At 45.1% G+C, this 26,188-nt stretch overlaps 1 protein-coding gene and 1 long non-coding RNA gene across 2 annotated transcripts in view; one reads left to right on the top strand and one right to left on the bottom strand.

The window, feature by feature from the left end:
• The window catches only part of LOC147580065 (uncharacterized), a 247,858-nt gene extending 232,313 nt beyond the window's left edge, over nt 1–15,545 (bottom strand). The window contains exon 1 of the long non-coding RNA XR_015252493.1: nt 15,093–15,545. This is a non-coding gene — a long non-coding RNA (uncharacterized LOC147580065). The remainder of the gene's footprint in view (nt 1–15,092) is intronic.
• LOC112854975 (dehydrogenase/reductase SDR family member 4-like) lies at nt 15,544–26,072 on the top strand. The gene is made up of 8 exons (XM_025918494.2): nt 15,544–15,705; nt 16,814–16,991; nt 20,758–20,859; nt 22,892–22,962; nt 23,060–23,111; nt 23,416–23,550; nt 23,966–24,021; nt 25,551–26,072. Exons 1-8 carry the CDS (start codon nt 15,575–15,577, stop codon nt 25,663–25,665), a joined length of 840 nt encoding a protein of 279 aa, XP_025774279.1. The 5' UTR covers nt 15,544–15,574; the 3' UTR covers nt 25,666–26,072.
• The last annotated feature ends 116 nt before the right edge of the window (nt 26,073–26,188 follow it).

Below are 26,188 nucleotides of genomic sequence, written 5' to 3'. Positions count from 1 at the left end.
CACACTAGAAACTCTAAGTGAATCTTTACACAGAGATGCAGTCCTACAAGCTACGGTTGCAGCATGGCAAGTTTGAATGCTACTTCTCAGCCTCCCCGGATCCAGCCAGGAAGAAAGGAAGGGTCTCTAGCCAAAGAGGGAAGCTGGGGGTTTCAAGCAGGAATGCAGTTATTCTCACAGCCTGCAGGGACCCAAGAAAACTAGGCTCTGCCTGGTCCATTAAGGGTAGAAACCAGAATCTCAAAGGAATGTATTGTCCCCTGGCAACCTCCAAAACACGGGAGTCAGACAATGTACAGGCCAAGCCTGCATCAGAGAAAATGCTTTCCCGAACATTTAAACTCCAGCATGATAGTATTTCCTAGGCATCCTCCCAACCCAGCCCTACATGGTGAGAGTGAGGACAGGCGAACCAGTGGCTCCTGTGCTCTTCTGTACCGACAGGTCCCTATGCTTATCTTGTTGAGCTCAAGGCACCCTTACCTTCTCTCTCTACCCCATCAATTCTGACACATTCCAGACTCACTCAATACCTTGACTCCCCTTGCCAAATCAGAAGATCTCTTGTATATCAGATGGGGCAGACATACTTCCTTCACCTTTGTTATTTAAATCACTGTTTATAAGATCTAAAGTATGCTTTTTCTTGCAATGGAGGTTTTCCAATTCCATACTACAGAGAAGAGTCATTACTCAAATGTACGGCCATTCCAAGCCACCCTGCCTTGCAGAGCTCCCTGATACAGAAGGACGGAGAGAGCATGTTTGAAGAGTCTTCTCTTTCCAAGCTCACTGCCTAATCTAGGTTCATATTAGACCTTAGTACAGCTAATAACATTATAACTGAACATAATACTACCCACAGGGCTCTGGTCTCACCTTTGAACTCCAATTATTTATGGTCTACATCGTCAAAACTCATGACTCAAGAAGTCATTATGGGTCACTTATGGTAACAGAGTCAGGCCAAGAAAAGGAAGGAGCTCAGGTGTTGCTTGAGACCCTGGTCTCCATGAGAAACCTAAGTCCTAATGCCCTAGGACAATGATTGTATGTAATAAATTAACTTGTATCTCTTTTGCTTCTAGACTGGTACTAGCTATATACCATCCTTGAGAGAACTGAGAAAATAATCCTTCAAATACTATGCTACAGGCCTCGATTCTCTTCTGGAGCCCCTGTTGAGAAAGGCCAGCACAATAGCAGAAGCTGGTTCCAGTAATACTTCTGTCACTCTCTTGAACCTGCCTTGTTCAAAGGACCACACCCAAATGATGACACTCACAGCATTAGCACTAGTCTGGGAGGAATGTTTATTTTAAGAATATGGGTATAAAGACAGAGTGTCAGAACCTGGAAAAGCAACCAAAGAAGCCCCCAAGACGTCCACACCCTGATCTCCTGATGGCCTTTTATCTTCCTTCGGCATGTGTGAGACTTCACAGATGCTCATCAATTTAATAAGGTATGCCTGACCCGTCCAACGAACCAAACTCATTCAATTTTAACAGAAAATGATAAAAAACATGAGACCTATTTTTGTCCGACCCATTCACCTTTGCGGGGTCCATTTTCTGGAGATCTCTCCATACGAACCCCTACTCCCAGCCACCCCCACAGAGCCTTATGGAAAGGGAGGGGACAAAGACAGGTGGACTAAGAGAGGGTGGGGCACAAGAGGAAGGCTTGTGTTATGTGCCTAGAGCCTCCAGAGTCCCACCCCCTGGGGCAGGGGACAGCTTCCCTGTGGGGAGACTCAATGGAAGGGTAGGAAGAGGTGCAGATAAATAACACTTAGTTTAGCTCTTTTTTTCGGCGGTTGTTTTCTGGATGTTTCATTGACCTGTCGTAGCTCCTCAGTTAGATTGTAAATTCCTTGAGTGCAAGAACTAAGTTCATGCTGTAAATCTTTAATATCCTACAGCATTTAGCACAATGCTTCTCCTGCAGATGCTTAATCAGCATACTGTTGATTAATTAGAATCTGCTTTGGGGAAAAAATTGTGTATCTTTGCAACAATTACGGTATGAGGTTTATGTGAAAGTACTGTATGAATATTATAAAGCTTAAAATATTTAATACTTGTGCACTATGAGCCAAGGAGCCCCCCACATCCCGCCCCACCATGCCTCATAGGAGCCACCCCACCCCACCCTGAATGTCAGACAGAGATAGAACCCCTGAGCTAGGGAGCCTGTCGTCACCACTGGAATTGAGCACAGCTTCCCCTGGAGACAGAGCCCAAAAGCTTCTTTCTCACTTAATTTTCCAGAAACAGTGGTCAAGACAGAAACTGAAGACCAAACTGACCCTCGCCCAACACACCTCCAATTCCACCCCTGCTCAGCTCCCTCGAGCCAAAGCTCTCTCTCACCCCACCTGCCATGTGAATGTCCTCTTATGGCTGAATTCTAGAGTCTTACCAACAGTCAGGAACCAGCTTGTAATGCCTGCCCCCAGGTTTTCAGGTCAGCTGGGCAGGGGTCTGATGCTCTTCTATGGTCTGGGAACCTATGAGATCTGACTGCACATTTCAGGCTGGGACTCTCAGGGTCCTGACCCCTGGTGTGGCTCTCAGACCAATCAGCCTGGAACTTGGATAGTCAACATCTTAGTTCTTTTCTAAAACTTGTGGGGGAATATGATACTGACTCTCACAACTCAAACTCACATGAAATTGATTTAGTCTCAAAAGCCAATGGACTAGGTTTCGGTGGGGAACATTACCTCCCAGTAATGAGAAAAGGTATCATCTATGATCCACACCTCCTACCTGGAGTAAGAATCGGAAAGCAATGGAATGAATATGTAATTAGCTGGAAGGGAGTTGGCTGGTAGTGAAGGATCCTTCAACCAGACCTTGATGGTGCTCATAAGCACCCACCTCCCACACTGCAGCACACCTTTGCGGTGACCAGAATGGCCACATCTACCAGAAAGCATGGCTCTTCCCTGGGACAATAACCAGAGACCCTATAAATTCTTAACTCATGGCCATCTTCATCCAAAACTTGATAAGCTGAGATCTCTTTCCTTTTTTCTTAATCATTCCATTGAATTTTCAACACATGTTAGTTCTTTTCTAAATATGGAACCAATCTTATATCATGTACTAACAAATAAAGGTCTTCAATTGACACCATCATGGCAGGGCTCCTGAGGCTTTTCTGGGAAGGTGGGTTTCTTGCTCTTTTTTTGCACTGCCTTCCAGATTTCATGTCTGCTATACTTTGGGAGTTGGTGCTTCCTTCTCTCCACTCATGGCCTCCCTCCAGTGGATTCTGGAAGCCACGTCTACCCTGGGATCGCTACTGATAAGACCAGCAGAAACTTGCCTGATCTCTTTGCTAGGTCTCATTGGCTGTTAGTGAGTATTGTGATATGTTATCTTCCTTTCCTTTAACTGCACTGTCTTGGGGGGTAAATGCAGAGCAATTTTGTACACCCCACCTCTCTCCACCAAAGCCAGGCTTAGGGCCAGAGCTCTGGGCTGACTATCCCACCGTATGGTCAGGTATACTGTCTGGCTCTGTTACAAGGCAAACTTGGTCTTCCTATTCCTGCTAGCAGAAAATTAACAATCAAACATCATGACCTTTATACCACATTTATCAACCTTAGCAAAGGGAAACCTGGACTTTGAAAGCTGTTCGGCAGGCTTGATGGCCCAAAGAAGTTCAAAGAACAGCCTAGTCAATTGTGTCAAAGTTGATGGTGTTCTCTAGACCCATGACTAATACATTTTTATTCAATGTATTTTAAGTCACTGTACTCAAATAGGCAGTAAGACCTGGAAAATTATCTGCAGTTGTGATTGGAGCACCCAGGAAACTTTCCAGTTCAGTGAATTCTACACAAATAGAGACAGTTTAATGTGGTATAGGACAGTGGCTTTCAAGCTTTTTGCCTCCCTCCCCAGTAAGAAATGCAAGTTAAATGGCAACCCAATACACAGACACACACACACACACACACACACACACAAAGACACATACACACACACACACCTCTATATCACTAAAAGTTTTCTTGGAACAATACTGCCTTGGAGAAAGATACATGTGAAAAAGATTTATTAAGAAATATTTCCAGGGCGGGGTGCCTGGGTGGCTCAGTCAGTTAAGCACCCGACTCTTGATTTCATCTCAGGTCATGATCTCCAGGTCATGATCTCATGTTTATCAGGCTCTGTGCTGACAGCGTGCAGCCTGCTTGGGACTCTCTATCTCCCCCCTCTCTCTGCCCCTCTCCTTCTCATCCTCTCTCCATTTCAAAAACAAATAAATGAACATTTAAAAAAAGAAGAAGACAAGAAGTATTTTCAGGAAAAGGTTAGAATAAATGAGGAAGTTGGGCTACATAAGGTGCAATATCAAGCCAAGTCACACAGAGGGTAATTTACACTCATTCCCACAGAGGGCTTGGGGGGCACTGTGGGTCACACCTCAAAAGCATCCCAGAGAGAGGACAAGATCTAGAGTATGTGTATCTCATCCCCATCAGTCATTGGTTAAGGGCTGTGGAGGGAGGGAAGGGACACAAATTCTTAGGCCCCTCTGGCTCTCCTGTACCTTCCAATAATATGCTGGCTTTGGGGAATGAGCTCACACTGGAATTCACCTGCTGTGCACAGAAGCAAAGGGATCCCAGGTGATGTGGGCAGAGCTATATTTTCTATTCTAGTTTCTCGTAGGTGTGACTGGTTTTTTATTTGCTGGCTATGGATTTGAATCTCAGTGCAGCCATTTAGGATCTGTTATTTAACCTGAGTGAGGCTTTTCCTCATTGCTAAAAGAGAATAATAATAACAATCTTGCTTATCGTGGTGAGAATCAGAATTAACACAGATATTCCTAGCAAATAGTAGGTGCTCAACTTGTAGCTATTATGGTTAATAAACATATCCTCAAAATGATTTAAATAAGTAGTACAAAAATTTATTTATGCTCTTGACTGTATTCAAGACATGCATGCATAAACTCCCAAGTGGTGGGGTATGGGCTCCTTTGCAGAGATACAACAGGCATCGGCACAAATATTCACCACCTCCTCCCTCCAAGTCTTTGTTTTTTTATTTCCTTTGACTAAAGAAGCTCATTTAACCTCCGTCTTAAATGTCTCTCTTTCATAAAGCTTTTCCAGACCACCCGAACTAAAAATACCTTCTCCCTCCTCTGAACTGCCATGCCATTCTACTTGAAATTATTTGATGGTACTTTTTCCACTTTCTTTTTTCCTCTCTGCAATAGCTATTAAAATCCCGACTTGAGAGCAGATAGACAAATCAATGGAATGAAACAGAATCCAGAAATAGGCTCAAAAACATATGGGAATAATAAAGAAATCAAGGCATGGGGGAATATCTCCAACAATGCTGAGATAACTGGCTAACCATTGGGGAAAACTTTTTTCCACAAAGTTAACCTGGACGTCCATCTCATTTCTCATACAAGAGCAAATATCATATGGCCCAAAGATTTAAATTTTTTTACTGATGTTTATTTATTTTTGAGAGAGAGAGACAGAGACAGAGACAGAGACAAAGACAGAGTGCCGGCAGGGAAGGGGCAGAGAGTAAGGGAGACACAGAATTTGAAACAGGCTTCAGGCTCTGAGCTGTCACAGCACAGAGCCCAATGCAGGGTTCCAACCCATAAGCTGCAAGATCATGACCTGAGCTGAAGTCAGACGCTTAACCGACTGAGCCACCCAGGCGCCCCCATATGGCCCAAATACACACACGAGCGTGCACACACACAAATACTGAATAACTACATGAAAACATGAGTGAATTTTTAATACTGTTAGAGTAAGAAAGGCCTTTCTAAGAACAACATAAAACTCAGAAGCCATCAGAGAAAAGATAGAGTTGATTCCATAAAAATTTAAAACATCTAAATGACATTAAAAAGACATAAATTCATTAGGGCACCTGGGTGGCTCAGTCGGTTAAGCGTCCAACTTTGGCTCAGAGCATGATGTCAAGGTTCGTGGGTTTGAGCCCCGCATTGGGTTCTGTGCTGACAGCTCAGAGCCGGGAGCCTGCTTTGTATTCTGTGTTTCCCTCTGCCTCTGCCCCTCCCCTGCTTGCACCCTCTCTGTCTCTCTCTCTCTCTGTCTCTCTCTCAAAAATAAATAAACATTTTTTTAAAAAGACATAAATTCAGGGGCGCCTGGGTGGCTCAGTCGGTTAAGCGTCCGACTTCAGCTCAGGTCACGATCTCGCGGTCCGTGAGTTCGAGCCCCGCGTTGGGCTCTGAGCTGATGGCTCAGAGCCTGGAGCCTGCTTCCGATTCTGTGTCTCCCTCTCTCTCTGCCCCTCCCCCGTTCATGCTCTGTCTCTCTCTGTCTCAAAAATAAATAAACGTTAAAAAAAAAAAATTTTTAAAAAGACATAAATTCAAAAGTCAAACTGAGAAAAATATTTGCAACACATCACAGTCAAATGGTTAACTTCCTTTCATAAAGAATTTATAAGAATAAATAAAAAAACAAAGTAAACAACCTAATAAAAGTGGACAAAGGACATGAATAAGCTGTTTATGAAACAAGAAATACAAATACCTGTAAACATATGAAAATATACTCAATCATCTTAATAAAGAAATGTAAATTTAAAAAAAAATTTATTTTCACCCAGACTGGCAAAAATTAAAATGTTTGGTGAAACTATGTGCCGTGAGGTTGTGATGAAATGGACACCTGCACAACGAATTGCCCTTTTGGAAGGTTCCCTGAGACCGGAGAAGGGCAAGCTTTTCTGGAGGTCAACTGCCAATTTCTATCAAATGTCAAAGGCACATACCCTTTGCTTTATGACTTAACTATTTACCTGGGCTTAGTACAAGTTCTTCTAGTTATGTGGACAAAGACACTATTGCATCATCAGCTGTATTAGAGAAAAGCCAAAAACAAGTAAAGCAGACGTCAATAGGGGACCGACAAATGACAGTTCATCCAGATAATAAAAGAAGGAACAAGAATGAAATAAATCTATACTGCTCACTAGTCAAAGATCTCCAAAATACACCCAGTTAAGGAGCATGTGCACACACTCACACACACACTGACACACGCAAAAATGAGTGCACATAAAAAATGAACACTGTATAGGATCTTTGCCCTAGTTAGCAGTATTGTATCAATGTCAATGTCCTGGTCTTGATATTGTATTACAGATGTCACCTCTGTAAGGTGTCATCATTGGGGGAAGTTGAAGGAAGTGTACACGGAGACACTGTGTACTACTTTTGAGTCTATAATTGCTTCAAAACAAAAGGTTTAAAAAAAAAACAAAACAAGGTCCAGAACATGTGTAGTGTATGATTCTTGGGGTTTTTTTTATGAAATATCAAAAAGTAAGAACAGTCCCTATGTCCTGACATTCAAAATGAGTGGATAGAGCACATGTACCTGGAAGGACAAAAACACCCATCCCCTTCATTCCCAAGGGTTTGCTTGAGGTGGAAGGACAATAAATTCTTAAACTACCCCCATTTCCTTTGCAGAGATTAAAAGAAGTACAGTTGTGCTCAAGAATTTGATCTGGTCCAATAAGGAGAAAGCCCTCAGAAGTACACTGCTCTGTCCCTTGGCAAGGCTTGTGACAGGGCTTATTCATGTCATACCATGGGCCTCTCACACAGTTCAAAAAGCAGGGCAAAAGGACTGAAACTGCTTTTGCATAATAATGTCCCATGTAATCTCCAGAGGGCAAGCTGGCACTTCTAGGGACACAGTCCTCTTTCTAAATGTAGCTCGGACTGCATTATCCCTAAGAATTGCTGTTGGTTCTTGGAAGCTCTGTGTGTGTGTGTGTGTGTGTGTGTGTGTGTGTGTGTGTGTGTGTGTGTGTTCAGTTCCTCACAGGAAAATGGAGTATCTCAGGAGAGGCAAGAAAACACATGGAGCTCCAGAACAGGACTTGCACTATTGTACTGGCTTGAGACAGTCAAAGCCCACCCTGCAAGTTTCTACTAATGCCCCCCCATCAGAAAAGTCAAACTGGCAGGAATTAATAGCTTCAGGAAACTTGCTTCAGAGTGCCCTGATGCTCTGATTCTAGGGCAAGGACAGATCCTCTGGGAGAACAACTGTTGTTGCATTGGAAAGATTCTGAAGACAATGTAAACTATGCTTTCAGCAGCCCTAAAGGCTATCTATCTTTAACCCATTGACCTGTGCCCTCTAGTTTATAGTTTGACTAATTGTAGCTTCTTAGAGATTTCAACAGAACACTCACTCTAAGGAAATAAGGAACCAGATGTTCTAAGAAGATCAAGTTTGACCACACTAGAAATTAGCCTTCCCTGATGCTAGCCAGTCTGCTTGAGATCATATCAAGAATAATTAACTGCTGTACCATTGCTTGTGGACTCTCACCACTTCCCGGAGCTTTCCCCTTAAAAAAACCCCCCTTTGGAGATGGTCTTTGGACATTAGTCTGCCATCTTCTCAGGTTACCCGCTTCCTAAATAAAGCAACCTTTCCTTTCCAACCAACACTTGTCTCTAGAATATGGGCTTTCAAATGCCAAGCAGCCAAACTTGGGTTTTGGTAACAAAAGAGACTGCCAGTGAGACCTCAGCAAAGCAAAGCCTGGTTGGAGTCAGGAGTCAGAAGGGTTGAGTTGGAGTAATACATGTGAAAGGAGAAGGGGAGGAGGAGGAGCTGTTAGACCTCATGCAGATCTGACAGCAATGCCAGCCCAACAGGAAGCTCTAAAGCAAAGATGGCCTGTTAGAGGAGCCCCGTGTTAGGCAGAAATGGGAAGATCTTTTTCTGGACCCCAGAATTGTCTGGGGCCAGCCTAAGAAGGTGTTAACTGTCAGCTGAAGGCTGACAGCTAATCAAGCTCCCAAGAGCCAGCACGAGTGCTTTCTAGAAAGAGGATCTGAGCTGTTTTCCGCATCTCTGTGTCTGCCACAGGGACTGTCTCTGTGGGAGGAGAGGGGGAAACAACAATTTCGAAAACAGGGCTAGGAATTTGATTGTGCCCATAAGGGACCCAAGAGGAAATCATATTAGGCATCCCTTTTGCAGGATCTGTCCCTTTTTTTATATTGTAATTTGCACTACCCACAATTCCCCAGTGAATTTCTTGGTACAAAGGAATCATGACGAATGAAGGATAAGACATCTGGGGAAGTGTAGCATTCCCCATCTTGTCCCTGTCCCAAAGCCAGCATCTCAGCACCTACATGGAAACCACAGGAAAGCTATAATCCTGGAGTTCCCAGAAGTGACCAGCTGCAGAGAGCCCTGAAGCCCAGGATAGAACCAACTGCTACTTGCTGATAAGACTGAGGACCACCACCACCACCTGTTGCCAAACACAGCAGCAGAAAGCAATCCTGGGCATGAGGGAAAAACGAAGCCAATGCCTGTCTTACAAGAACCTTTTGCCCACTGCTGCAGAGTCCCTGAAAAGGATCTGTACAGTGACTGCATGAATGAAACTAAAAGGCGTTCATGAACAATTGCCTAAATACAGAGCCATCAGGGACAAAAACTGAAAAACCAGAAATTGAATAAGCTATACAATAGAGTTATGAGATTCTAGATAAATCAATTATCTCACAAAATTAATAAGCCATTGCATGTATACTTTTTTTTTAGTTTTTTTCTTTAATGTAAGCTCTACACCCAACATGGGGCTTGAACTTACAACCCTGAAATCAAGAGTCATATGCTCTACCAACTGAACCAGCCAGGTACCCCAAGACATTGCTTTTAAACAGGCACAGACCAAGTCAGTCTCTGGCACAGACAGATACATTCATTGCTTTAGTTTGGGGGTTTTTGTTTTGTTTTACCTTTAAAAAAAAAAAAAAGTAAATTAGTTGCCAACATTCAAAAATCAAACAGTTCATATTAAAATCCAGATTTCTACCTTCTGTTTAAAAAATCCTAAGATCTGGCAACACTGGCTGGCATCTTCAGTGGCAAATATGGACAGAACAGAGTATGCCTCAGGTCTGCAAGTCACAGGTCAGGAGTGCTACAGGATTTTTTTACCTCAATATCCGGGATTCATTGTCTCACTACTTCAAAAAATGAAGAGGTGGACACAAAATAAGCAGTAGGCAAAAGTTTATTAGAGAAATATTAGAAAGGAAGAATAGTAGGAAAGCTCTCTTTACAGAGAGGAGACATTCGAAAGCGAATGCCTGAGGACTCCAGGTGAGGGTTCTTATTTTATAAGGTTCTGGTTGCCCACCGCCCCCCCCCCCCCCCCTTGCCCCCTTGTTCCTTCTCAGGTTCTATCTACCCTTACTGACTGGATAACTCTAGGTGCTTGGTTGGCTCGACTCCATTGTATGAAGGGTGGTCTATGGCCATACAGTTCCTTGTGGGTCGTAGGCTTTACTCCTACTTAGTATTAAGCAGGTCTTTTGTCAAAGCCCTGATGGGAACATGAGGGGGAGTAAGTGGGACCTGTTACATTCTTAAGAGGAACCTTAAGCCTGAAGGGGTTTGCTGTTCAGACACTCCCAGCATTGTTCCAAAATATGTGTTTTTCCCCACCCAGGGACCTCAAGTCCTAGTGTTTCCCTCTCTGCCTACTGAATTCTACCTTTTACTATCACAGCAGGACCCACCAATCTCTATGGGCTCCCAGCCACTTAGGCCAGGGTCTATTGCCATAATTACTGAGTTTTATGCCATCAACCAAGGTTTAAACCATTCTATATACTATGTGCAAGAGGGTAAGACAACAGGCAAACTCACTTTAGAAAAACAAATCCATCAGATCTGGTCAAACCATTTTTAAGGTAATTTGACCTTAGCCATCAATTTAAAACATTTGACCCAGGGTGCAAACGCATTTGCACCAAACACAAAAAATACAGACACCCAAGGTTGTATATTATTTGAAATAGCACACGACTGAAAGTGACTTAAATGTTCATCAGTAGGAGGCTGGCTAAATAAATTATGGAATATCCACATAATGGAATACTGTACAGCTATTTTTAAAAGGGAGAGAGAGAATAAAGTAGATCTATTGTGTACCACTCAGAACATTTTCTAAGAATGTATTTTAAGAAATGAAAGAAAGGTAGAAAAAGGGAGAAAGGAAAGAAGCAAGCAATTTGAAGGACAGCATATACAGTGTTATTCCATTCATGGAAAACATTTTTAAGGGAAAAATATATGTAACTGCATAGAAACTTCTAGAAGGATACACAAGACCAGGAGCTATATGGGGAGCAGGCAGAAGCATAGGGAAGAGTCACTTGTTTACTTTTCACTTTAAAACCTGTCTCTTTTTAAAATCATGAACATGTGTTATTTTTATAATTTAAAGACTAGATATTTAATGATTAAAACAACAGTGCACTGGTGCTGACAGTAAAATTCCAACTCAGAGGAAATTAATTTCTATGAAATCTGTCATTCCCCAACAAAGTCAGAAAAATGAAGCATAGCTATTCAACATACACAGCAGGTTGGCTTGTCATGACTCACTCTGATTTCACAAATGGAGATAAAAATGCCTACTTTACCAGATTAGAAATGGTCTACAAAATGTATAAAAAGCACCAAACACTTGCCACACTTAGTAAGTGTCCAGTAAAGGTGGTTGTTATCCCACAGCCCTCCCCTGCTGCCCAGTCCTGACTAGTGTCAATGACCAATCGAGGATGATTATTGCAAAATGGAAGATTTAAATTCCATCCCAGGTGGGGGCACCTGGGTGGCTTAGTCTGTTAAGCATCTGACTTCAGCTCAGGTCATGATCTCATGGTTCGTGAGTTTGAGCCCCGCATCAGGCTCTGTGCTGACAGCTCAGAACCTGGAGCCTGCTTCGGATTCTGTGTCTCCTCCTCTCTCTCTCTCTGCCCCACCCCCACTCCCACTTGCGCTCTTTCTCTCTCCCAAAAATAAATAAACATTAAAAAATATGTCAAAAAAAATTGCATCCCAAGTGAATGTCAGCCCTCGAGGAAGATCAGAATATACTCCTCAATAATGAAGGCATTTCCTCAGGATCTGCACATGGTATTGATGGGGTTTTGGAGTGACTGGGGATTGGAGCCGTCAGCCAAGAAAGAGTTCTTGAGCTGTCTTTGGTATCAAAAAGGTGATTTTATGAAAGCACGGGAACAGGACCCATGAGCAGAAAGAGCCTCACTGGGGTTGCGAAGAGTGACTGGCTATATACATACTATGGAGTTTGGGGAGGTAAAGGCAAAAGTGAGGTCTCCAGAAGGACTTTCATATGCTAAAGAAGACTCCTGAAATACCACAGGCCTAGCTATTGTCAAGCTAAGGTTGTTTTCCCTCTATTAAGGCATTAACATTATGACTGTAGGGGGTGCCTGGAGAAATGCTGTACCCCATATTGGCCTCAAAGTAATTGTCAATGGGCTGCAGGTTAAAAGGAAATTTAGTTTTATGTGCCATTTCCTTTTGCCTTTGTTCCCCACATCACTACTGGGGCTCCAGGAAACTGAGTCCATATTGATGAGGGAGCATAAGGCAGGCTGAGGGCAGAGTACAAGCTAGCATCCCCCCCTCCCCAGTACCTCCAGGTGGGATATGTGTGACAATTCCTCAGGCACTCCTGGCTACCCAAGAACAAAGCAAAGGACAGAAAACAGATGGTTAAACTATTAAGAGTCTCCATCAGTTTACAAATATTTTAGGACAATGACAAAAATAAGGGGGGGGCAATCTTATCAATAGCCTAAAGTCCATGAACTCCCTACTGTCTTAATATGAAGGCTCTGCCAGAGGGAAAAACAACCTTAGCTTGACAACAGCTAGGCCTCCAGTAATCTGTGAGTCTTTAGCATATGAAAATCTCTTTGGAAACTTCCCTTTGGACTTTACCTCCCCCAAGTCCATAGTATATAACCAGTCATTCTTCACAACCCCAATGCAGCTCTTTCTGCCCACGGGTCCTGTCCCCATGCTTTAATAAAATCACTTTTGTACCAAAGACGTCTTCAAGAATTCTTTGTTGGCCATCAGCCCCAAACCCCCACCATCACCCCAAAGCCCCATCAATAGGTCTTGGAGATTAGCCTATTGATAAGATTGCTTTTTTTCTTATAATTTACTAAGATATTTGTAAACTGATGGAGACTCCTGTCCTGCATGACTGTGATCTCTATCAGTTAACCGTTTGTTTTCTCCTTTCCTTTGTTCTTGGGCAGCCAGGAGTGCCTGAGGAAATGTCACAGGTATCCCACCTGGGGGGGGGGGGGGGAGGTAGCTCTGCTTTGCCCTCAGCTTGCCTTATCCTCCCTCATCAGTACCACCTCCATACATACAAAAGCAATTCCATTGCCTATTAAAGTTCCCCATTTAAAGAGACTCCTACACACCCATGTTTTTCCCCCAAAGATTTCCTGTCCCCATCTCCAACAAATCAGCTTGATGAAGAGTAGCAGCTAGAGACTCCCACACTCCTTGCCTTCCCTCTACCCTTTTCAGTTCACGGATCCTCTCGCTAATGTCCCAAAAGAAATGGTGCCAGAGGTCATATATCAACCCTGCCCAGACAAGGAGGGGTCATGTGATGTTCACCAAGTTTCCTGACCAGAATTCTCTTTTCAAGACCCTTTGCTCTTTGAAGTATGGTCTCCCTCACTCTCTACCCAACCTCAGCCCCTCTGAGCAAGAGGTGAAGAAAGATCAGATATGCCCTGAAGGTCTGTCCCTTTGAATCCAAAGCCCTGAGAACCCTTCTCCAGTCCTACATACCCTCCCCACAGGCCCACAGGTGGAGAGCACTGGGAAGGGTTCCCACAGTGCATTAGCTCTGAACAGGGGAGGAGGAAGAGGAGTGTCATGCTATCCAGCCTCTGTCATCAATAATTCATGAGGTTCAGACACAGGGGCACCAGTCAGAGAGTCAGTTTTCTCCGGGCATGGGGAAAATTAGACGTAAGCTCTCTTATCTCATCAGGATATGCTGAGTACCAAAGCTGAGTACCGCAGCTGTAGCTTCTTGGTTGAGGAATATACTATAAATCCAGTGCGTGCCTGATAGATCACTCGCTACCCATACATCCCCTTCTGAATGTTGAAATCCTTTATTAGCTGCTCTGCAGAACTGATACATATACTAAGTGAATCTCTAGCAAGCATGAATTCTATTAAACAGCGATCCCCAGAATTTCACAGACGAGGATTCTCTCTCTTCTAACTGTATGGACTGACACAGAGTTGCCAAACTGGTGATTTCACCAGATAACGATACATTTTTCAACTTACCCATCTGCTTTCATCATCTTTTCTTAACAAAAAGATGAACTCCCCCCCCAAAAAAAGGAGCAAAATAAAGAACTATTAAATTAAATAATATTAGCTTTATGAAACTCACTATATTATCTTTATTTGTCTCAATTTGCCTTGAACGAGTGAAAACTTTGCCATGGATCAGCACATCTCAGCCTGGCATTTTGGAGGCCACTGGGTTAAACCAATTCAGACACTAACACTTGGACCTGTTGGGGCCTTTGTACAGCATCCCACAAGCCATCCAGATTTATTAATTCTCCCAGACACCCAGAAGGGAGATCATTTCAGCCTGCTCCGCAGAAGGGTAGGGTGAAGTCTTGGAACAGAATTTACAGCTAGTGAGGACTTTATTCATCATCTCCTCCAGCATCCTCTGTTTACAGATGAAGAGCCTGGCCTGTAGCAACAATAATAATTATTCTATGGTGGCAATAATCACTATGTGTTTAGTAGTTTCCAGTTTTTAAAGTGCTTTTACATTCAATAAATATTTATTGAACTAGGATGGAGGCTAAGACCAGGGGACATGGTGATTATGGAGAATTGAGTACTCCTGAGTTTGTATTTCCACCACTGGCTGGGAGATCCTCTCACCTCTTGCTACCACTTAGGCCCTGTACAATGGGGCAGTCCTCTTACGGTAGAGGGTATGAAAAGTCCTGTCCAGTCAGGACTTTTACCTGCATGCTGGTTACCACAGTGATCAGAGTCGGCCCTCCAGGACTGTGAGCATGGAGGAGACCCTGAGCCAGTGTGAAGTGCTAGACCCAGCCCAGCTACTCCTCCCCATCACATCTGTCTCCCAGGCTCTTCCACCCTTATCTGAGACCCTCACCTGGTGACTCTGCGAGGACCACAGGCTTCACTTCCATGGGCAATCTCAAAGCATTTGCCCTCTTTTGAGCTATCACACACGTAGACCCAGACTTTCTTGGAGAAGGAGGTCCATCTTGAAGTTCTGGGAAAGAAAAGCAATCAATGCAAAGCTCTCTCCGCCACCCCGACAAATAATAGGGTCAAGCAGATGGGGGTGGAGAGCGTTGCCAAGGGTGGGGAAGTCTGTGCGGAAGTCTGAACGGGCCCCTGGAGGAAACCCTGGCAGACAGCACTGTTCCCCAGCCGCTGAGGACGGCGGGGCGCGGCGGCCGCGCGCCAGCAGGGGGCGCCCACGGCCACAACCGGCTCCGGGTGTGAAGGGCCCACGCTGAGCGGGACTTGCCGGGAAGGGGGCGGAGAGCGGGGCGGGGAGCGGGGAGCGGGGAGCGGGGAGGGCAGTCACCTATCCTGAGGCGCAGAGCCTTTTAAGGTCCGGCGGCCATGCAGCAGGCGAGACTGCTGCTGAACTGCTGCGCGCCGGCGTGGGAGTCTGTGCGGAAGGCCAGCTCAGGGATGGCACGCTGGGGCCCGCTCGCCAATAAGGTGGCCCTAGTGACGGCCTCCACAGACGGGTGAGTGCCCGGGCCGGAGTCTCTGAGACCCCCACTATCTGGAAACAGGTACTATCCCCTTGACCTTTGCTTCCCGGCCCAAGTCCTCAAGCGTCACTCCCGGGAAGAGTCTGACCCCAGAAGAAAAGAACCACGTGGTCGGCCTGCAGCCTGATCGAATTCTCTTGCCTTGACTCCACTTCTGCCAGTCTCCTCCCACTGTTGCCTCTGGCTCAACTGCGCCACCTCAGTACTGCCTGCATAAATCCAGTCTCCCAGTAACTCCGGGCTGCCCCAATCAAACGGCCCCCCCTAGAGTCTGGGAAGACCAAACACCAGAAATCCAAGACAGTCCAGATTTCAAAAATCCGGTCCCTCTGCCTCCATCAACTATGGAAATGTTCCAGACTCCCCATTTGGAGCCCTTCACCTAGATGGGACACAAGACCCATGCGTCCAGGTTTTTGTTTAGCTCAGTACATTTTGCCCTTGCCCAGCCTGTTTCTCACCCACCGTTCTTGTCTATCCCTGTTTCTCATCCCCACAGGACTTTGCTAGATGCCAGCAAATCTAAAATGCAATGTATGCGAAATGCTAATAGCCAACAGTTGCAAAATGTGTAACCCTTACTCCCAGGAGAGTATTGTAAAAAATTTACATTTTTTTACTAGAGACCCACCCTTTCACATACACCCCAAAACATAATTAACAACAGAATTTTAAGATGATGTAGACTAGTAAGGAAGGTATCTGGGGGGCAGGGGCTCTTTCGAGTGAGACCCTCTAATCATTGAAGTGGCTGTTGCTACACCCCTAGCTCATTTCTCTCCCTTCAGTCCCTACAGGGCATGGGGACTGTCACTGTGAAGGTGCCTGTGGAAGGTAATGTCAGTGCCTGGGAATGTAGCCTGACAGCCAAAACCATAGGAAAAACAAGTAAATGAGTGTTAAAAACATGTGAATATGTCCATCTGTATGGTAATGGCTATGCCGTTAGCCCTCTTACACGTAAGGTAGACACCAGGTCATACAGATGGAGAGCTGGAATTCAAGCCCGGGCATTCTGACTCCAGGGCCCATCTCTCAACCATTTTCCCCATACTGGCATTGACTCTCTCTCTGCCCATAGGATCGGCTTTGCCATCGCCGGGCGCCTGGCCCGGGACGGGGCCCACGTGGTGGTCAGCAGCCGGAAGCAGCAGAACGTAGACCGGGCAGTGGCGGCGCTGCAGGGGGAGGGGCTGAGCGTGGTGGGCACCGTGTGCCACGTGGGGAAGGCCGAGGACCGGGAGCGACTGGTGGACACGGTGAGCGGCAAGGGTATGGGCAGAGAGCCAGGAGGTGGCAGAAGGGAGCCAGTCTAAGCTTACCTCCCTGCTTTCCTAGACAACACTGGTGTGATCCAAGCCCACATTATTAACTAAAACATAACCATGCATTATGCACCAATCCACCAGCACATTTTTGTGTGCCTTTCTCTTATGTCTCTGAGAATCATCCCATCCCAGTCAGAGAATCAAAAACCACTCTAATGTTTCAACTCTGCATCATCCCTTGGGTCCCCCAGAAAACCAGCTGGTCCTGGGTCTCCAGTAGTTTCCAATCTAATTGGGCAGACGAGAAAGGTAAATACAATCACAAAATAGATGTTCCCACCCTTGGGCTAATAATCAATCCCATGGTCTTTAGTTTATAGATTCGAGTGCCTTCTCTAGGAGGAACCCCACCATGTTTCAACCACCTACTGTGTGCCATTCACTTTGTTCAGAGCCTTCATGGGTTATCTCTAAACCTGACAACAACCCAAGCAAGGCAAGGACTATTCTCCCTGTTTTGGAACATTCAGAACATTCTGCTCTGAAAGCTGGAGCGACATCCCAAGTTCCCACAGCCAGTTAGGAAGAGCTGTAAGTCAACCCAGACCAGCCAAGCTGACTACAGACCACCAGGCATTTCTCCATTAGCATCGGGTCAGGCCTTTGGTGCACAGTTGGACTTTAGTCTCAGAGAAAGTGTCTAAGGGGTACCTGGGTGGCTCAGTCAGTTGAGCATAAGACTCTTGGTATTGGCTTAGGTCATGATCTCAGGGATCATGAGTTTGAGCCCCACCTCAGGCTCCTCGCTGACAGCACAGAGCCTGCTTAGGATTCTCTCACTCTCCTTCCCTCTCTGCCCCTCACCTGCTCGCATGTGCTCTCTCTCTCTCAAAATAAATAAATAAACTTGGAAAAAAAGAAAAAGAGTCTAAGCCAGTGTCAGAATTGGTATTTGGCACCAACCTTCCAGCTACCCAAGAAAATAGGAATATCTGGCAAAGGAGGCCACTCTTCCGTCAGGCTCAGGGCACATGCTTTATTCCCTAGAGTAGAAGGGAGAATCTACCCTAGATGGAAAGTAAGGGATTGTGTGAACAGATAGGAAGGCTGGAAGAAATAATTTGGTAATCTTAGAAGAGGGATACCTTAAACAATGGTAAACCGTGATATAATAGACCATATAAAGTCATTCCATTTTTAAGGAACCATCTGGCAGATACTCGAATGAGCATTGGAGAGAGCCAAATGTGTGTCCAAGAAAGTCACCTTTCCTGGAATAGGCTGCTGGACAGTGTCTGAGATTAGGACCTTGATCCCAAGGGTGAAGGGAGCCATCTAGAATCCTGGGCCAATTGCTGGCCCAGGACTGGCCATATGAAATGTGCATAGCAATTTAATGTCCAAATCCTGTCAGGGAAACAACCTCTCACCCTGACCAGCTCCACTTAACCAGTCCTACAGCCCTGGCTCAGAAGTAGGGTTTGAGCTAGACCTCGAGGAGGGTGTGAGACTGGATAGATGGAGTTGGGACAGGATTTCAAATGACCCCGCAAAATGAGCAGCCAACCAAGGAGGGACTGAAGGGTAGAGGGAGCCCTGTGAATTCACAACAGAGAGCATAGGCTCAGGAGTGCTGGTGGGAAGGGCAAGCGACAGGGGCCTCCAGAGCTTGCCAAAGGTGCTTGGATGTTCTTGGAGGAAATAAGAAGCCACATGAGGTTTGAGCAAGATGAAAATGGTTACATCTTAAAAAGATAATCTGGCACTGGTAAGAGGATATATTAGAGTAGAAAAGACTTTGAGCCAAGGATGTTAGCAAGGAAGCTGTTTCTGTCATTCAGGTCTGGAGCAGCAGCAGTGGGACCAGAATGGATATGCCCAAGAGACCTCTAGTGGGAACCAACCAAGATTTTTTTTCTTCCTAACCCGGTGTCAAGAAATGGGAAATAGGAAGGATGAGTCAAAAACAACTCTTCGGTGGAGAACAGGATAGGGTACTTGTTAGCAATCTGAGATGGGTTCTGCCTGTTAAGAACTGTTAGCTTGCATTGGGAAAAGCTCCTCCCTTAAGGATGGTTACTATCCAGCAGCTTCTAAATCTGCACAGCGAAGCTTCTCAAAGGTGTGGGGAGCAGAAACTAGATCGGCTGCTTCTCCACTTGATGGTATTTTTTCTAAAAAATATATCTATCAGAAAACAGCACCCAACTCCTAATCACTTTTGTGTAGTGATCACACAATTTAGAACAGGCTTAAGAGACACCTGGGTAGTCATAATGCCTTTCTCATTAATCTTCTATGGTTCTCTGTCTGTTTGGGCAAAACCTAGACTTCTCCCCTCTCCAAGCTGCTAGGCTTCCCACCCCCAACATCCCTTTCTAGCTTATTCTGCAGTTCGCTTGTCCAAAATCCATAGGCGAAACTTACACAGAGCCAAAGCAGGTGGCTGGGGCCTTGTGCCGGGACACCAAAAGTTACAGAGCACCAGATAGTATTCATACTGATTTTAAAAGCTTAGGTGGTTTTAAATTTTGTTAAATTTACATGTTGACAGCCCAAGCATTCCTTCAGCAGTGTAGAAGCAACTGAGCTTAGCACCTAGTTAGCAAGAATAATTAGTTAAAACGGGAGCTAGCAGATGGTACACATTGTTAATAACACCCCTCTGTGCGCCAAATCATGAAGCACAAAGTTGATTGAGGGCCCGTTTAGTGCTGCTCGCCCAAGGCATCAGAATTGCCCATTCTGGGCAAATGCATCGTCTGGTTTCAGAGTCACGTATTGTGGGCAAATTCTGTTTGGCCACTCATTACTCTGGCACATGCCTTCGCCATCTACTTACAATTTATTAGCGAGGTGAAATGTTCCCTTTCTTGGCTTTCCCTGTTTAAATCTCAGTTTCTGCCTTGAATCTTCCATGCCTGTAAGCCAAAAGTGGGGGGGGGGGGGGGGGCGGGGAGAGAGAAAATGACATCATAACCAAGTGTGAAACCGCTTTAAACCCAAGCTGGTGCCTTCCCCAGCGTGGCTCCTGGGTAGTCAGTTTCATAGAGAGCTCAACTCACTTTCAGAGGACTCTTATGTATTACCTCTGTGGTAGAAGGGATGCTGACCTCAGATCTGCCCCCACTAACTAGCTTTGTGCCCTGAGCAGACCACTTGCCCTCTCCCAAAGTCCCAGGGAGCAGGCCTCCTGTTCCTGGCCAGCCCTCTTATATCATTACTGAGAAATTCACTTCCCTAGACTACAGTTTGTTACCTTCACCATGAGGACACTGGGCTGGGTGGTCTAAAGGCCCTTCCAGGGGTGACTTTCTGTTGGCCTATTTAAAACCATTTCTCCATTCAAGTAGGTGTGGACAGGTTGAGTTTGAGATAATGGTAACTCAGTCAAGGAGAACTGGACAGTAAACTGGAGAAATGGGGCTGGGACTGGGTGTGAAACGAGAAAGCATCTAGAAATGGATTTTGAGGTGGGACTGAAGAAGCCATGAGCATCGAGGAGCTCCCCAAAGGGAAAGTGTGAAGAGTAAAAGGTCAGCAGCAGCCCTAGAAGTGGGGGCAGGAAGAAAGAAACTAGACAACCTGAAACATTTAGCAGCAGAGCTTAGGGTAGCTTGGGAGAGAAATGTTTCATGAAAAAGAGACATCATTTTGACATCATTTCATTCCTAAGAAGGAATTCTTCATCAAGATTGATAAGTGCACCTCCCTTACTGACCTGCAGTCCTAATTCAGACCTTACTCCTCCTTCTAGGCTGTGAACCTCCATGGGGGCATTGACATCCTAGTCTCCAATGCCGCCGTCAGCCCTTTCTTTGGAAACATAATGGATGCCACCGAGGAGATGTGGGACAAGGTGAGAGGGGATTAAAGGAGCAGGGGACAGGCCTCAGAAAACGGCCAGAACAAACTCAGTCTGCTTTTAGAATTCATTTGTCAAGTTCACTGTAAATGTGAGGAATCCTTGTGATTTGCACACACCTGGAGCGCACCTGGTAAAGGGCAAGTGGGGGGTGGCTTCTTCTATCCTTGCCCTTCTTTCATTTCTGCTTCTCCCCAGTTTTGTTCTTCCATTTGCTCCTTGCTAGCCTTCTTGTGATTCATTCCCCAGCTCTCTCCCCCTACATGCATATCCAGGCTCTTCCTGGTTTATTTCCAGCAGAGACATGGCAACTATATGCCAGTAGCTAATACACCTAAACTTATCCACACCCCATCCCCTTTCCAGCTTCTAAAAAAGAACTATTTCTCATTAGCTGGAAAATGTTAATAGCTGCTAGTTAAGTGAAATATCAATTCTGGTGAAATGACCTAAGTTACCGCTTTATAACTTATAATCTTGGCAAAAGACCTGTGCCCTTTTCTTCTTAACTGCAGTGTCAAGAAAATCTGAGATCCAGATGTCTAAATTCAAGTGTGGAATATTGGTTTTAATGTGAGCGTGTATAATTATATTTGTGATATATTTCACACACTACAGTTTTTAATTATAAAGCCTTAATTAAAATATTTGTCTTTGTTTACTAAGGTTAATATTCGCACATGATTTGGAAATGCTAAATTTTTTATGATCTCCCATGGTTTTGCTTTTTACTCTGATGTCATCAATAATTTCTCAACACTGAGGTTTAAGGATACTAAAATATTATAGTTTGTTTATCAGTGTTTCACAGACATAAAGACCAAAGTGCCAAATGCTCTTCAGTGACTCAGTTCCTGATTGATATTCTTTAAAGTAGAGAAACATCTTTCATGAGCAGTCTGAATAAAGACCACATGAAAATCAGTTTTAAACCAAGTAATTTTTCTTTTTAATTTGCATTTTTTAAAATGTCACAGTACATCAAATATAAATTCAGTGGTTGATCCTTGATTAAACTCTGGATTTTTTAAATAAGGACATTTGGGGAGACAACTGGGGAAATTTTATTATGGACAGCATATTAGGTAAAATCATTATTACAAATGTTAAATTTCTTGGTGTGATAATGGATGGTAGTGTGTAAGAATGTCCTTATTCTTTGGGAAAAAATGCTAAAGTTTTTACTGATAGAGCATTGTGATGACTGTAACTTATCTTCAGTGGTTCAGGGGGAAAAAACTATATAGATACACAGATAGGACAAATCGGGCAAAATGTGAACAATTGGTGAATCTAAAGTGTACCTTCTGGATATTCATTGTTTTTCTATTTCAACTTTTCTGTAAGATTAAAATTTTCAAAATAAGAAGTCAGCATGGGGGCACGGGAGGGGAATATCCCAGCAGTGCCTAGAACTACATAAATGAGGGTTATGCATTTGTTTCAAATTATGGATGCAGGGTTTTGACTGTAGCTTGTGCTCCAGCTCCTGCAAAAGTGCCCCCGTCATGATCCCACTTTCCAATAAATATCCAGCCAGACAGTCCATCCTGGAGGGCCAAAAACATCTCACTCCTAAAGCTCAGAAGCCAGGGAAATGCTAAAACAATCCCGAGTGCTCAAGGTCAGGCCACATTTTCCCTGAGCAGCATGGCCCACTCTGGGGCAGGTCCAGTAAGCCAACCCAATTCCTAGTTCTCCCTAGTTGGAAGGAACACAGAAAATCCAGCTCAAATCCAAAGCAGCCCTGTTAATATAGGTCAAATCATACTTGGCTGGTCAGGAGACAAGAAGAACCAGGTTTCTTTCCTTCTCACCCGAACCTAATGCATCATTCTCTATCTGAATAAGCCGGTGAGAGGTGCTTTTCCCCAGGCCTTGGCCTCTGTACTTGTATGGTCCAAGTAAACCATCTGAGATCTGCAGCAGGCCCAACAAACATCCCAGGAACCCTGCTATAAGTCCTCCTCGCCCTGCCTTCTCCAGCTCTTCCCTCATGCTCTTTCTCCTTCTCTCTCTGTTTCAGATTCTGAACATTAACGTGAAGGCCACAGCCCTCATGACAAAGGCAGTGGTGCCAGAGATGGAGAAACGAGGGTACAGACAGTGAGAGGGAGCATGGATGTGATGGACCTCATATGGGCTGAGGGCCAGGGTTCCCATTGGGAAGAGGTTCATTCTCTTCTTTTTCCAGAGGCGGCTCAGTGGTGATTGTGGCCTCCATAGCAGCCTACACCCCATTTCCTGTAAGATCCCCCCTTCTTTGCTACTTCCATCCCTCCCCAGTACTGCATTTTTCCACTCCCCTAGTGATCCTAATTAGTATGTGTCCCCTTTTGGAGTCACACCACCAAGCCCCCTCCCACAAAATAGATGCCTTGCCCCCACAAATCCTAACCTAGGGGCAGGTTAGCCACAAGACAGTTTTCTAGCTGGGGACCCTCCCTTATAGGAGATGCCCTATTATCTACTGCACTTGGTCCTGTCTTACTATAAGAACCAAGAATGAACTGTAAACAAAGACACTAATGCATTGTCTCCTTTCCCCAGGGCCTGGGCCCCTACAATGTTAGTAAAACAGCCTTGCTAGGCCTCACCAAGAACCTGGCCAAAGAGCTGGTCCAAAGGAACATCAGGGTAAACTGCCTGGCACCAGGACTCATCAAGACTAGCTTCAGCCGTGTGGTGAGGACCCCTGGGACCCCTAGGGGCATCTTCCCAGATGGGGAAGCCCAGTACCTTCCGCCCTGATCCCTGCACTTTTTTTGACATTCCCCCCCCCCCCCCCCACCATACCAGCCACTGGTCCAGATCAGACCCCACATGCGCTTTTCTTGAGGTGTGCACTAGAGACAGGAATTCAGCCTCTGCTCATGCGGTTTCATTTTTCCTTAAGTGGATGAGAACTGGGGACACCCAGCAACAACCTCACTAGCACCTGAAAAGAATGGAACAGAGGAGGGAAACAACTGGGAACTGAGGAGGACTAAGAAGTAAAAGGGTGTCCTCTCCAGCCTTCCTCTCAGCTGACATAAGGGTGGCACTTTCTCTCCCTGTCCTCCTCTTCTGCCACATAAAGAGATGTCCCTTTTTCCTGCAGTTGTGGATGGACAAGGAAAGGGAGGAGAGCATAAAAGAAACCATGCAGATAACAAGGTAAGACTGTCACAGGGGAGGGTTAGGAAGGACAAAGACAAAAGTTCCAGTCCCTCACACAGCCCACAGCTTGCTGTCTTTTGGTCCCACAGACAACATGAGCACACACAGACTTCCCAAGTCCATGAACACTGTGTCACTATGGTGGCATGTGCTAGGGATCCACCTGCATTGCAAAAACCAAACACAGGCATCTGGGTTTCAGCAGAGCACCATTCTGAGAAAAACTCTGACTCCTCTCTCCATCTGGGTGTTCCCTCCATCTCTGGGCATCCCTAGCACCCAGGGAACAAGACCAAGACCAAAACCCCGCTTTTTTAGTTCCCCTTGAATAAAAAGCCATGTTTCCAGAGCTCAGGTTGATGATCGTACAATCCAAATAAAAGGAATGAAGAGCTTTATTAAGTCCCAAAACTCCCCTTGCTAAGAAAACTCGCCTCTTCCCCATAGGGCTAGCCAAACTGTTCAGGTATCTTTGTCTGGTTCCTTTTCCTCTAACTTCCCTTCCTCTCTCCAGCATGTGGCTTCTGGAAACTCTCTTCTCTTTAGCTTCTCCATCTTGTTCTCTCAAGAACACATGCCAGCAAGGCCTACTCTTTGCTGGTCCAAACATTCCAGATCCCCTCAGGTGCACCCAAAGCTGTTCTGATGTCAGGCATGAGCTGCACACCTACTTCACAACTCACTAACAAGTAAGGGCATTGTCATCCTGGAGCCTCAGTGAATGTCTACACCCATGCTTCTTGATCTTGGATGTGCGTTAGAATCAGCTGGGCACTTGTGAAACTACAAATGCTCAGGCTCCACTCCCAGAGATTCTTTTTTAACTGGTCCAATATAGAACCTAGGCTTTTTTTTTTTTTCCCCCTTCGTGAGGTGAGAGGCCAGGGTGGGGAGGAAGTTAAGCCTCCAAGATGATTATAGTGTGCATTTATGATGAAGAACCACTAATCCAGGCCTTCTAAGTTTGAGGTACCTACTCTACCCCCACCTCTAGAGCATTCTTTGGTTAGGTTACAGTGTTCCCTAACTATGCAATCACTGATACAAACACCGAGAATTAGCACATTCTCACAAAATGAACCTAACTTTAAGGGACAAAAACAGATTCCTGAAAAAGTTGTCTGTGAATTGAAGCAATATAAATGGAATCATTTTAAACAAACCATTTACTGTCTTACAGACTACCTGACACTTGAATAGTATACACACGTGTGAAACAAAATAGCTGCTCACCAGATTATCTGTATGACTTTGGATTGTGGTGTCCTGATTCTCTAAAACACAGAGTGTCTCTGTATTATTTGAATATAATGTGTGGTGGTTTTTACAGCGTGCAGTATTTAGGCAGTATTTATTATGACAGCTTATCTTCATGGTAACCCTTTTTGATTGACAAGAAGCTTATACACTGGTCCTGATAAATCATCTGATACTTTTTGAATAAGCACATTCATGCCCTGAGGGCCAGGTCAGGGGGTCTGGCCTGTTTGATATTTACTCCGTTCCTTGTTTCTCTTATTCCTCAGGATAGGCAAACCAGATGAGTGTGCAGGCATCGTGTCTTTCCTGTGCTCTGAAGACGCCAGCTACATCACTGGGGAAACAGTGGTAGTGGGTGGAGGGACCCCATCCCGTCTCTGAGGACCTGGAGAGAACTCACCAGGGCAGAGATTGGGCTCTAACTCCTGAGTACTGTTCCAGCACTTATCAGTCTTTCCCACCTCTGCCTAATATACTGCTCACCTTACACCCTACCTCACCCCCAAAATCAATTCTGCCCTCTGAAAAGATCCAGCCTTCCTTCTGGTCAAGGTGTGGTCTTATGAGGATTCACCCTGTTGCTGTAGCTTTAGATAAAGACTTCCCCTGAAAACATAGGGCAGGCCTGCTGAGAAAGCTGAGTCTACCTTGGCAAAAACTAATATTTTTTTTTTTCCTGGGCATGGGGGAATTTGAGGGAGATGGGATTGAAGGAACCCGGGTGGAAAGAGCAGTTGGAAAATCAACAACTTGCAAAGGGAGGTGCAAATAAAATGCAGATGACTGTATTGCTTTGAGTAGGTGTGTTCATTTGTCATTGCAGGGTACATAGATGTGGTAGCCAAGCAGAGATTGAGTGAGCTACAACCCTGGATCCCCTTAATCCTCCTCCCTGTCTCCAGGA

This window comes from Puma concolor, chromosome B3, assembly GCF_028749965.1.
Source record: "Puma concolor isolate L17-30 chromosome B3, mPumCon1.1.hap2, whole genome shotgun sequence".
Classification (NCBI taxonomy): Eukaryota; Metazoa; Chordata; class Mammalia; order Carnivora; family Felidae; genus Puma; species Puma concolor.
Note: the sequence above shows the minus strand (reverse complement) of the source record. Positions and strands in the feature narration are given on the sequence as shown.

Coding starts and splice junctions, on each gene's coding strand:
- LOC112854975 (XM_025918494.2), top strand. CDS start 15,575: ATGCAGCAGGCGAGACTGCTGCTGAACTGCTGCGCGCCGGCGTGGGAG. Junction 15,706..16,813: donor GTGACGGCCTCCACAGACGG/GTGAGTGCCCGG, acceptor CTCTGCCCATAG/GATCGGCTTTGCCATCGCCG. Junction 23,112..23,415: donor CAGCCTACACCCCATTTCCT/GTAAGATCCCCC, acceptor TCCTTTCCCCAG/GGCCTGGGCCCCTACAATGT.